Below are 12,248 nucleotides of genomic sequence, written 5' to 3' on the forward strand. Positions count from 1 at the left end.
AGCTTCCCTTTCCGTTCCAATGGGGTACTAGGCGGCCTTCGTGGACCGACTCCAGCCACTATCGTAGCCAGTCACCCAGCGTCCCTTCATCTCCGGACGGCATCGAACAAGCCTCGCAGTATTCTACGCCAAGTCGAGGTCCTTCAGGAGACCATCAGCTCAGTCCGGAACGCGAGCAGCCATCATCGCCTTCAAGCCCGCGACAGCAGACTCCCTCTAGCCGCCTATCTAGCCCCATCCGTCTGCTCAGTACGGACAGAATCACTGGGACGAGCCAAAGCGGAAGTCCAAATGTTGGTCAACCTGTTGGCCAACCTGCCCACGCTGAGCCGACCCGATCTCACTCATCCCTTGGCCAGCGAATCAAAGTAGGCGTCAAGAAGGTGTTCAAGAATGCTGGAAAGGCTATGAAGAAATGCGTCTCGTGTGGCCAGCCTGGAAGCCCACCCAGGCTCACGACGCACGGTGCTCCTCGACATCAAAGATGGAGGTAGGCTGCCGGGCGGGCGGTGCTCATTTGAATGGCCTCTCGAAGGCTGGAGAAACGGGCGAAGAGGTGCGACTGAGCTGGCAGGTCTGCTCGGAAGAATCGGCTGCGTCAATGTACAGGTACCGCATGAGGCCCAATTTTGATGCCTTGAACGGCCGTATTTTGTACGCTATCACGGTAGGCACCTCATGTCCACCAGTTAAGCTCTAATTTCTCTAGTCGTCGCCATGTTACAGTACATCATCGGTCTGCGCCTGATCTTGGGCAATGTGGCCCTTGGAGCGCGTTCACTTGCCCGACATCTTTGCGCTCGGGCAGTCACCAGCAGATCCTGTCGGCGTTGGTGATCGCGTTTCTCCGGACTGCATTTGCAGTCATTAGTCAAGACCGACAGACCCAGCAAGCGTTCACCAGGCAATGCAGCGGCAGCAAATGCATCAGCGAGACGAGATTTGCCATGGGATCTTGCTGCTGCGTTGCGCAGAGCAATTGAGATATGAGGACTGATTCGATCTGCATTGAAACCGCTTCCAGCTGACAAAAGACAAGTTCATCTTCACTAGCTCGGCATCCGAGCTTTCGAGACAATAGTACCAGTCCTGACGGCGTCCCGACATCTAGCACGCAACGATCAGAGCTAAGGCCCGCAACCAAGCAAGCTCGGAGTCGATAGCTAGCTCCACGGGTCGGCCGGAGTTTGTCGCCCATTGGCTACACTTCTTGACTGTGGCAGTTTTATATGCGCTCATTGAGCTGTGTTGTCGCCGTCGTCTGATGTCGGTCTTTCATGTATCACAAGCTTCTGCATAGGCTGGCCTTCTGCAATTTGTGACCTCATACTTCCTACTACTCTCGATGAGAGCTTCAACTCTTTACATTTGCCTCTTCTGCTGTCTGACATGGGCCCACGCAACGGGTGCCACTCAACTTCAAAGACGCTTAGGCCGCAATTGGCGCTCTCGACACAATCGACATGGGGAGCCGGTGCCGTCAACACAGCATTCATCACCAGGAGAGGCTTCGCCGACCCCGTTTCCCTGGGGCCATGGGCTGCCACGCTTCCTAAGTGAGGACCTCAGCTCTGTACATGGCAGTCCGGTGCCATCTTCGCCCAATACTGTCAGGACTCCAGCTTCTGGATGGGCTTCGTCACCCCGTAGAAGCCCAGACTCAGTCAGGCCTTCGAGCTCCACCCATCCCATCCCCATCGGCCCGCCCAGAAAGGGGCTCAAAAAGTTCGTCAACATACTCAAAGGCTACGTAGGCTTCAAGAAGGCAAAGGGAAAGCGTTCCTCGGGCTTAAGCTCGAGCTTAGCCAGCTGTTCGAGCGCGCGGACTTTGTCCGCTTCCTCCAGCACCACTGCAAGCCCCTCTCCTCCAAGGCCGCCCCGGCCAAAACCTCGAAGTGGCATCAACATGTACTCTCCCGGTCGCTTGTGAATTTGAGAATGCAAGTGCATGAGGGTAGCTCGGAGGTCGGACATATGGCGTCGGTTTGAAGAGCTGCAGCAAAGGCAAAGGCGTCAGCTGGGTTTGCCGACCGTGGTTGCTATGAGAGGTGCATATGAGTTGTTTGCTTTCCGGGACGTGGAAGTCTTTGCTGTGAAGGAATGCAAGCGAGGGCAGAAGCATGAGGTATAACTCGAAGTCTTTCAGCAGCTTCGTAACAGTCTTGTCCTCTCATCTCTTCAACCATCACAAGCATACACTCCCTCGACATGCACTTCCTTGCGCTCTTGTTGATCCTTTCCGCCCTCGTTGCCAATGTTGCTGGTATGCGTAGTGGGCCTGGGGCTCTTCCTCCTGGGCACGAGCGCATCTATGGTCAGCGTTACAATCGACACGACGAACCTGTCTGGGACGTGCAAGAGTCCTCCCCATCACGACCTTCGTCGCCGAACACTGACGCCATTGGAATAACCGCTTGGCAGATCAGGCAGGCACAGCGTACTGCTCCCACTGCTCGAACTGCCCGACCACGTAGCCCCTCTCCCGACGGCGGATCTACTCCTCGCAACTTCGCCACACCACTGCCCACCCCGAGCCCGCCACGCTCTGAACAGCGGCGCAAAAAGGGCTTTGGTCTGGGCAAGCTGCTTGGTTGTCTGACCTGTGGAAAGCCTGGTACATCTGGATCACCTGGAAACAGTGGTCGTCGTCGTTACGCTTCGCCTGGTGCGAGCCCTCGGAGCAGTCCTTCGCGGCATGGAAGCAGGCGCCCAAGTGGTGGCGGTAGCCCGGGCCATGTTTCCGTTGCTGCTTCGCCTGAGTCACAGTACTACCACGCCGGCTCGAGTGGAGCATGGCGTCCATGGGGTGAATGAGCAGTTGCCTCGGCAAACGTGAATTGTGAGAACGTCCCAAGCATAGTGGTGAGAAACACCAACAGAGACTCATGACACAGACCAGGCGTATCCAGGCCGTATGACTGCATGACTGCTCGGCTGTTTCCGAATTGCACTTAACGCTGGTCGTTGTAATCGTGTGCACGCGCATGTCCGCATTTTCATCCGAGTCTACCTGAATTCCCACGCCTGATGCCTCAGCGTTATAAGCCATGCGCTGCTTCACAACACAAAGGATCTTCGGGAAGACGGCGCGGAAGACGCTCGACCGGTGCATGACTTGTGGGCCATTTGCACCTCTCTCGCTGTGCTATGAGCGAGGTCACCAAGAGCTGAGTCTTATCTTTGAAGGTACCAGTAGTCGCAATGCGGACGCTCCAGCGTCTAGTGCTGCTCACCTATCGTGAGATCTGGGGCACGGCTCATTATACCCGGAAAGAAGCCGACGTAACCTCGGCATTCGGGAATCTTGCTTTGTTCTACTTTTCGTGAGCTGCTAGCTCCGAAGGAAGAAGACTTGCCTTTGCCTCACTTTTCCCGCATTGTCGGCCGTACCACGAGCCACGATCGCAGCGCGGGTAATTTCTGCTGGATGAACGTCTAGACGATGCCGACGTTGCCACGTTCGGCGGACCGCATGCAGGGAGAAGCAGGCACCAGACGCGCAGGCACCGCACACGCAGGCACAAGACGCAGGGGCCGATTCGGAAAAGGCGTCGAGGCGGAGTCGAATAAAGCGACGAGGAATGGTAGAAAGTCACCGCAACTTGCCGTAGGCTCGTAGCCAAGGGCCCTTCCGCACCTAACGTCCTCCAGCCTTGGGAGTGTCAGCAGCCTTGACAGCCAAAGACCGGAGACGCCATGGCATGGGCGCCGGATCTACAGACGGGAGGCGTCTGCAATGATGACCAACGGGTCAGGTCTCTATGTTCCTCTACCTCTTATCTGCCCGGTGCTGACAGCCGCTTCCATCGCAGGGAGCAAAGAAATACCTCGAGTAGCCTAGCGATAATGGGCCATAAGATCTGAAAAGCTATATGTAGCAGACACCCCGACAGCTTTCTCCGACTCCTCCATCATCCTTCATACCTCCTCGGTCGATCACTATCCTCGAGTCTCCTCCTCCATCTCCTCCTCCGTCCCCGGCGTCCGGCAACGATGCTACTCCCCTCCTCCCTCCTCCTCTCTGCTCTTCTCTTCTTCACATCACCTGATGTCGATGCCAAGCTGCACAAGCGCAATGTCCCTCTCGCAACGGAGACCTGGGTCAAGCGCGACGTCGCAGCTGCCGAGGCGCCCGTGACCTTCTCCCTTGCTCTGACCGGTGAGAACTTCCATGAGCTCGAGGCAAGGATGATGTCCATCAGCAAGGAAAGGGGCAACTGGCTCAAAAGAGATGAACTGGCATATTATACACGCCCTTCGGAGCTGGCAAAGCGACACGTTGAGGAGTTCCTCGCAAGCGGAGGCGTTGCCAGGGACGAGATTGCGTACAGCGCCCACGAAGATGTCGTGACCGTGCGATCCAATGTCGGCACGGTAGCTCGAGTGAGTGTCGCTATAGACGTGACTGATCCATCCTGGCGATAGCTGTGGCTTACCTTTGTGTGCTCTTCCCTCTACATAGCTCTTCAACACCCGTATGCACGACTACGAGCACGCGCCTTCTGGAGAAATCTTCACCCGAGCGCTCCACTATGAGCTGCCAGACCACCTAGACGAGCACGTCCTCCACGTCCGTGGTGTATCTGACTTTGTCAAGGCAGAGCCTAGGCGAGGTGCTGGTGCCTTTGAGGGCGGCAACAAGCTGCCTCAGATGAAGAAGGTCGTCAGCTCTTCTACCCACAAGACTACCTCTACGAAGAAGGCCACGAGTACCTCTACGAAGAAGGCCACGAGTACCTCCTCCAAGAAGTCCACAAGCACTTCCTCCAAGAAGTCCACACCGATCAAGCAGGCCACTTCGAGCGTGAAGACTACGTCGTCGACGAAGAAGGCTACTTCTACTACCAAGCCGGCTACATCGAGTACCAAGAAGACGACTTCTTCGAGCACCAAGAAGACCTCAGTGTGCACCAACAAGGCTGCAGTGTGCACCTCTTCTGCCAAGACGACTTCGACGACGACAAAGAAGGCGACTTCGACCTCGACCAAGAAGGCTTCCACGACGAGCAAGACGACGTCGACACTCAAGACGTACTACGCTTCTGATCTGTCCTACCCTACTGGTCTCTCGAGCCCACACGAGTACCCTGCCGGCTGTATCGACACCAATGCCAGCTTCGCCTGCATTACTCGCATGTACGGTACCGACGTCTACACACCCACAAAGGACATTGAGTCGCTAGCTGTTGTCAACTACGGAGCTTGGCAGAACGAGTCTGTGCTGTCCTTCAACTCTCTTCACCAGCCCAAGGCTCCGGCGGGTTATATCCCCAACCAGGCCTACCTGGGTGACCCTGATGGTCTTTGGGATGCCAACATCACTGTTGATGATGGCGAGGCAATTCTCGACATCGAGTGCGCCATTGGTGTCGCTTATGGGCTCAACATCACCGCTTACCAGTCTAGCGTGGACTACACCGGCACCGTCGAGGCTCTGATCAACCTCCCCGATGCTGATCGCCCAGGTGTCGTCTCGATGTCGTATGGTCTTCAAGAGAACGACGTCGACAAGAGCTACGCCGTAGACTTCTGCCAGCAAGCTCAGATCCTCACCGCCCTCGGTACGACCTTTGTCGTTGCCACTGGAGACAATGGAGTTTCCATCAACAACTCTACGACCTGCCCTCCCTTTGCGTCGGACATGATGTCTTCTTGCCCCTACGTCGTTGGTGTTGGAGGTACTGCCAACTTCAACCCCGAGCGTGCGGGTTACGAGCCATCCCTGCCCGAACTGTACAATGGTTGGTCCTCCGGTGGCTTCTCGCGTTACTTTGACACCCCCTCGTATCAGAACGCCTCCGTCACCAACTACCTGGCTGTTACCAACAACAGCTGGTCTGAGTACTACAATGGCAAGGGCAGAGGATTCCCAGACGTTGCTGCGTACGGACAGTCCATCAATACAGTCCAGAAGACGGTGAATGGAGTGTACATGTACCTCGCGGGAGGCACCTCTGCCTCATCACCCATTTTCGCCTCGGTGCTAGCCCTGGTCAATGCCAAGTGCGCAGAGGCCGGTAAAGGTCGTGTGGGATGGATGCAGCCTACAATGTATGCTGCTGCAGATGCGGGTAACACGGCTCTCAACGACATTACCAAGGGCGGTAGCTACTGGTGTGGAGACTATGAGCGCGCACCGGGCTTCTCGTGCGAGGCGGGATGGGACCCTGCAACTGGTCTGGGAACACCTTACTTCCAGAAGCTCGTTGACATCTTTGGATGTAGCTGAGCGAGGAGAAAGGAAGAAGAGGAGGGGGGATTGGAATCGTAGGACAGGTCTTGGAGTGCAAGGTAGCAGAGGACATCACGTTGCTCGGTATTGCAATTGCTTTTCGATTTCGACCTTGTTGTTGTAGATGTTCTTCGTCGCATTCCCCCTTTCATGGACAATTTGTTTATGGCAACGCTTGTTTTATATCTTTCCCTGGTCCGTACCCAACCAAGGCCGTCCTGGTTGAGGGTCGTGAGAAGTATTGCAACGGTCGCCGACACTCCCCCCCTCATTGAGCCTGGTGCCCTTTGGCTGACGCGCGTCGAGGAAGAAGTGAGGGGCGCGGAAAAAGTGCTCTGGCCCAAGCTCAGGTGAGAGGAGCGTGGCAATGGTGGTCGACTCTACTTCCACCACTGCCGCACCCGCAGTGCCTGAGTCATATTCATCTACAGCCGCTGTACAGCCTCACCAAGGATACCCGGCGTCGAGATAAGGCTCAGTCGTAGCACCGCCCTCCTCCTCGCCCCCTTTCCTCCCCCCTTCGATGCCCCTTGGTCGTCTGACAACTTCGCTCTCGACTTTACTACGACCAACGCAGCGCATCTCCTATCCAACTACCACCGCTCCTCCTTCTCTCACCTCGCCACTGTCCTGGACACTTCGCATTCGACCCGCTTCGACAATGGCAGCCCAGGCCACTACTCCTTCATCCCAGAGCAACAGCATCGGAGATGTCAAGGGCAACTTCAAGCTGCTCCAGGACTTTGCCCTGCCTTATGCGCCAGAGATGAAGGTGCAGAAGTGGAAGAGTGTCAAGTCTGGTCTCACGCTAGTATGGGCCAACTTCCAGAGCCCTCTGTTGAACGCTTACCTCACTGTTCCCACGGAGATCTTCAATGATTCTGGTGTACCTCATACCCTTGAGCATCTCATCTTCCTCGGATCGCACAAGTACCCCTACAAAGGTCTTCTTGACTCCCTCGCCAACCGGGCCTTTGCCAATGGTACCAATGCCTGGACTGCTACCGATCACACTGCATACGAGCTGACCACGGCTTCCTCTGATGGCTTCCTACGCATGCTGCCCATCTACACCGATCACCTCTTCAGCGCCACAATGACCGATGCCGGCTTCGTAACCGAGGTGTACCACATCAATGGCAAGGGACAGGACGCCGGAGTCGTTTTCAGCGAGATGCAAGGAAGGGAGAACACCTCTGGGGACCTGCTCGCTGGACGGATACAGAAGTCTCTGTACCGCGATGGAAGCGCATATCGTAGCGATACAGGTGGTCTAATGGGCAAGCTGAGGGTACTGACGGTAGAAGAGATTCGAGAGTACCACGCCAAATATTACGCTCCACACAATGTAGCCTTGGTCGTGGCGGGCCCACTGCCAGCGGAAGAGCTCTTGAAGACGGCCAATGCCATCGATGACGATCTGATCAAGTCTGGCAAAGCGCCAGGACCATCAGGACCCAGTGGCTGGACCAGGCCTTTCCTGACCACGCCTTCAGCCAGTGCTCCAATCATCGATGGAACAGAAGCGGGCGATGACCCTTCGCTCTACCCAGTTGATGACGACTCTTCTCGGGACAAGCTTCGGAGAAAGAACACAATCGAGTTCCCCGAGGAAGACGAGTCCACTGGAGAGGTCTATCTCACCTGGATGGGGACGACGTGGGGACAGTGGCTCGAAGAGGAAGCTATCAGCGTCTTGGAGACCTACCTCACAGACAGTGCCGTCTCTCCGCTACAGCGGGCTCTCGTCGAGCGTGACGACCCGCTGTGTACCGACATTAGCTTCTCGTCCGAGACACAGGCTGGCAGGGGCACTCTTTCTGCCTACTTCAGCTCTGTCCCCACCGAGAAGCTCGCCGATCTCGACCTGGAGCTGATCAGACTACTGAAGAAGATTGTACAAGAGGGAGTCGACATGGAGAGGATGAAGATGTGCATCAAGCGCGATAGGATTAAGGAGCTGAATCAGCTGGAGGTCAGGACCGCCGAGTGCTTTGCAGACTCTTTGATCATTGATCACCTCTACGGCAAGGAGGATGGTGCGGATCTGCCTGCCGGTATGGATTCGATGGCCCGCTATGATCAGCTTGGCCATTGGACGTCAGAGCAGTGGACGGCCTTGCTCTCCAAGTACTACATCGACAACCCGAGACTGGTTGTAGTGGGAAGACCCTCCAAAGCTCTAGCCAAGAAGCTGAAGAAGGAGACGAAGGCCCTCGAAGCCAGCCGGAGGAGCGAGTTGGGCGAAGATGGTCTGAAGGAGCGTGCGAGCAAGGTGGAAGAGGCCCGCAAAATCAACGACCGGCCCATCCCCGATGAGCTACTGAATGGCTTTAAGATTCCCAGCAAGGACAGCATCCTCTGGATCGAGAGCGGTCAAGCATTGGTGGGTACGAGACCCAAGACGTCAGGTCAGCATGTGGCCTCTCCTCGCACATCGTTCGACGAGCAGCTCGAGAAGCATCTCAATCAAGATCGAGGATCCAGCGATAGCAGCCCGTTGCCCTTCCCGGTGCAATTCGCCCAAGTCTCATCTGCCTTTGTACGAATTACGCTTGTCTTTCCCACGACCGATCTGCCTTCACACCTTCGCCCGCTGATGGAGCTATACCTGGAGACCTTCTTCTCCCTTCCCATCAAGCGCAACGGGACCGAGCTCGTATCCTACGAGGATGTGATCAAGGGTCTCGACAACGATACTGTGGACTATGACACTCGTCTTGGCGTCGGCACTGGCTTTGCTGAAAACGTTTCGATTACCATCAAGGTGGAAAAGGAGAAGTACGCCCAGGCTGTAGAATGGCTGCGAGATCTAGTGTGGAACTCTGTCTTTGCAGTCGAGCGATTGAAGATCTCCGCTGCCAAGACGACGCAGACGCTGCCGGAGCTCAAGCGGGATGGAAGCTCCCTCTCCTGGGCACTTTCGCGCCTGCAGACGCACGATCTGGACAAGTCGACCAATGTCGCTACTTCAATCCTGTCGATTTTGACTCATATGCCTCTGCTGAACAAGGCTCTGGCAGAGACTCCTGACAAGGTCGTCGGTCAGCTCGAGGAGATTCGAAAGACGGTCTTTAGGCCAGACAATCTCGTCGTAGGCGTGACAGGCAATGTCTGCGGTGTTGAGCAGCCCCTGACCACCTGGTCGAAATTCACTGCCTCGGGCAACGGCTCCACAGGAGCAAGTGGTGCTCTACGTGTCCCTTGGACGCGCGAGGTGCTCACTCCTCTGGCTCTGACACCGTCCAAGAAGGGTCTCATCTGCCCTCTGCCCACCATCGAGTCTTCCTACAGCGTCTTTACCGGACGGGGCATCCTCGGGTACAATCAGCCTGATAGCGCTGCGCTGACTGTCGCCCTGGCCATTATGAACGCCACCGAAGGACCCTTCTGGAGGTGCATTCGAGGTGCAGGTCTTGCCTACGGTGCCGGCATCCGCGCTTCACCCGAGGCAGGTCTACTCCAATTCACACTGTATCGCTCGCCCGACTCGGGCAAGGCCTTCATCGAAGCGCGCAAAGTCGTCCAGACCCTTCTGGCCGACTCGTCTTCCTCTGCTGCCTCTTCTGAGCCCGGTCTCACCCTCGACCAGCCATCTTTGGACGCAGCCAAGTCCCTCTTGCACTACTCTGCCGCAGAGTCCGAGTCGAATCCTTCGCAAGCAGCCGGCGGCGTCTTTGTCGATGAGGTGATCAAGGGCGTGGGGCGGGGCAACGCGCGCAGGGCTCTCGACGACATTGCCTCTGTGGGTCTAGCCGATGTGCGACGTGTGCTAGTAGAGTACGTCCTCCCCCTCTTTGATCCTCAGACGAGCATTTGTGCTATTGCTAGCTCGCCGGGAAGGGTAGGGGAGATTGAAAAGGCACTCAAGGAGATTGGGTACGAGATGGAGAGGAGAGAGATTGATTTGGGCAAGGATGAAGGGGATGATGAGGAGATGGGCAGTGAGAGTGGAAGTGAGAGCGGGGGGTCGGAAAGTGAAGAGGGGACAAGCAGTGGTGATGAGAGCAGTACCGGATCGGGAGCTGTAGATGAGAAGAAGTGAGCGGACCAAGCTGGCGTAGACGCTACGTGAGATTAGGTACTATGGCATCTCTACAATAGATCATGATCATCTTCATCACCACCATCACGACTACCATAACCATCATCAATCGCAGCGCAGCGCAATGCTGCTTTCCTTGCGTCTTTCTCTCTCTGTGCTCTGTTCTGCTCGTCTCGTCTCTTCTCGCCTGCGTCTATGGTGCCGGGAATCTCTCCCCTCTGCTTGAATCGGCAATCTCAACGCACCTCGGAGATTTCTGTAGCTGCCCTCGTCTATTACGCCATTACCTCGGAGAACACATACCACCGGCAAATGAACGATTCCAACCTTTACGCTGCCTTTACCTCAGTTCGTTCAACTCGACTTCAGCGAGAGGGGGAGACTGTTTCCCCCCGGCCAGGAGCAATTCTTTTCCGAAAATAGATGCAGACGCAGACGCAGACGCAGGCGCAAAGGCCGTGGTGAACGTGGACGTGTACGTGGACTTGAATGGCTGGGCCGGTGAGGCACTCATCACTCCCAACATGCGTTATGCCGATGGACCTCTGCAAGGCAGAAGGAGCATTCACCGTGCCGTGGTCTTCCTTGCCCATTGGCCTCATCTATGCGGTGAGATGAGCGTAGGGCGTAGGTGCGTACCATTCAGCCCCACACGCCCGCCGGCCAGCCGCCCCCTGCCCCGCCCCGCACACGCAGCTCCTCTGCGCCACACTGCCCTCCGCCCCATGAGATCAGATCAGATCAGATCCCGTCCCCGCCCGGCTCTTCTTCCTTTTGCGTTTTTCCCCGCTTGCAGCTTGCAGCCTGCAGCTTCAAGGCGGTGTCCGCGTGTGGGTGGGTGTGTGTGGTGCCCCGCCTTTGCCTCGCCTCGCCTGGCCCAGCCTTGGTTCTCCTCCCTCGTAGCGTGCGTGCGTGACCTTTGCGGTTCTCCATCGGCGGCCTCTAGCTAGACTAGACAGCCTCTTGAAGCCAAGGCGCTCTTTACACTGCACTTTGCCCGAGAAGGAGAATACCGAAGCTAGTCCCCTCCCCCCACCCACCCCACCCCGATCGGTCGGTCGAATGGTCCATCGATCGGCTGGTCAGTTGACCTGACCGGTCACCGGTTCTGCACTCGCACTCGCACTCGCCCCAGCCCTGTCCTGTTCCCGTGTGCGTGCCCCGCCGTTGGTCCCTCCGCCCTCACACACGTAGTTCTAGCCAAAGATGCAGACTCAGAGCAGAAGCTGATGTACCTCCTCCTGTAGCTGTAGCTGTAGCTGCCTCTGTAACTGCACGAAAGGGCACACAAGGATCAAACGACGAGGCGCACCAGAAGTGTGGGGGTTTTGGGCCTTGAGAACACAGAGGAGGGGGGGAAAAACGCCAAGGCAAGGCAAGGTTAGACTTTCTCGCTTGGGCCTTCCCTTTATATTTCGGGCCGGGACCAGAGGCCGGATTCGGGGCGGGGGAAAGGAGAAGAGGCGGAGTAAAGGGGGCGGGGGGGAGGGGGGAAAGCGAAGCGGTGGGGAATGGCTTGGGGTAGGAAGTTGCTCTCTGCTCTCTCTCCCTGCTCTCTCTCTCTGCCGATGAGAGATGAGAGATGAGGGGACAGAGAAGCGAGGTAGAGGGCAAAGGCGCAGGCGAGCGACGGCCAAGGGACGGGACGAGGGAGGGAGGATGGGAGGGAGAGGGAATGCAGCGAGTGTCCAACTTGTCTCTGCTTGCCCGCTGCATTTGCTACGACTAAACATCGATACCAAGAAAGTGAAACCTATCCATTCATCCTTCTACATCTCACCGTTTCCCCGCCCTTCCCCCACACATTCATCCCGTGTCAAACGCTGCACACCCCCTTGGCCAATCACTCCCGTTGCCTTTTCCCCACACTCTACTCCACACCACACTAGATCTTCGGATCTCTTAGCCCCCCCTTCCGCACAACTCATCATCTACAGCGTCCCATTTGTCAATCTTGCTCGATCAGCCCCG

At 56.7% G+C, this 12,248-nt stretch overlaps 3 protein-coding genes across 3 annotated transcripts; all 3 read left to right on the top strand.

Annotated features, from left to right (window-relative positions):
- Nucleotides 1–1,389: 1,389 nt before the first annotated feature.
- On the top strand, nt 1,390–2,814 carry BCV69DRAFT_278829 (hypothetical protein; the record flags this gene model as incomplete). The annotated part of the gene is made up of 5 exons (XM_025491216.1): nt 1,390–1,556; nt 1,585–1,725; nt 1,755–1,908; nt 1,946–2,125; nt 2,161–2,814. 5 exons carry the CDS (start codon nt 1,390–1,392, stop codon nt 2,812–2,814), a joined length of 1,296 nt encoding a protein of 431 aa, XP_025345839.1.
- Nucleotides 2,815–3,597: 783 nt separating this feature from the next.
- Nucleotides 3,598–6,414, top strand: BCV69DRAFT_314558 (subtilisin-like protein). Its single transcript, XM_025495129.1, has 2 exons — nt 3,598–4,383; nt 4,463–6,414. Exons 1-2 carry the CDS (start codon nt 3,994–3,996, stop codon nt 6,227–6,229), a joined length of 2,157 nt encoding a protein of 718 aa, XP_025345840.1. The 5' UTR covers nt 3,598–3,993; the 3' UTR covers nt 6,230–6,414.
- Nucleotides 6,415–6,610: 196 nt separating this feature from the next.
- Nucleotides 6,611–10,418, top strand: BCV69DRAFT_284976 (hypothetical protein). Its single transcript, XM_025493235.1, has one exon. The coding sequence runs from the start codon at nt 6,756–6,758 to the stop codon at nt 10,275–10,277; it is 3,522 nt and encodes a 1,173-aa protein (XP_025345841.1). The 5' UTR covers nt 6,611–6,755; the 3' UTR covers nt 10,278–10,418.
- Nucleotides 10,419–12,248: the final 1,830 nt, after the last annotated feature.

The sequence above is a fragment of the Pseudomicrostroma glucosiphilum genome (genome assembly GCF_003144135.1).
Source record: "Pseudomicrostroma glucosiphilum strain MCA 4718 unplaced genomic scaffold BCV69scaffold_15, whole genome shotgun sequence".
Lineage (NCBI taxonomy): Eukaryota > Fungi > Basidiomycota > Exobasidiomycetes > Microstromatales > Microstromataceae > Microstroma > Microstroma glucosiphilum.

Coding starts and splice junctions, on each gene's coding strand:
- BCV69DRAFT_284976 (XM_025493235.1), top strand. CDS start 6,756: ATGCCCCTTGGTCGTCTGACAACTTCGCTCTCGACTTTACTACGACCA.
- BCV69DRAFT_314558 (XM_025495129.1), top strand. CDS start 3,994: ATGCTACTCCCCTCCTCCCTCCTCCTCTCTGCTCTTCTCTTCTTCACA. Junction 4,384..4,462: donor ATGTCGGCACGGTAGCTCGA/GTGAGTGTCGCT, acceptor CCCTCTACATAG/CTCTTCAACACCCGTATGCA.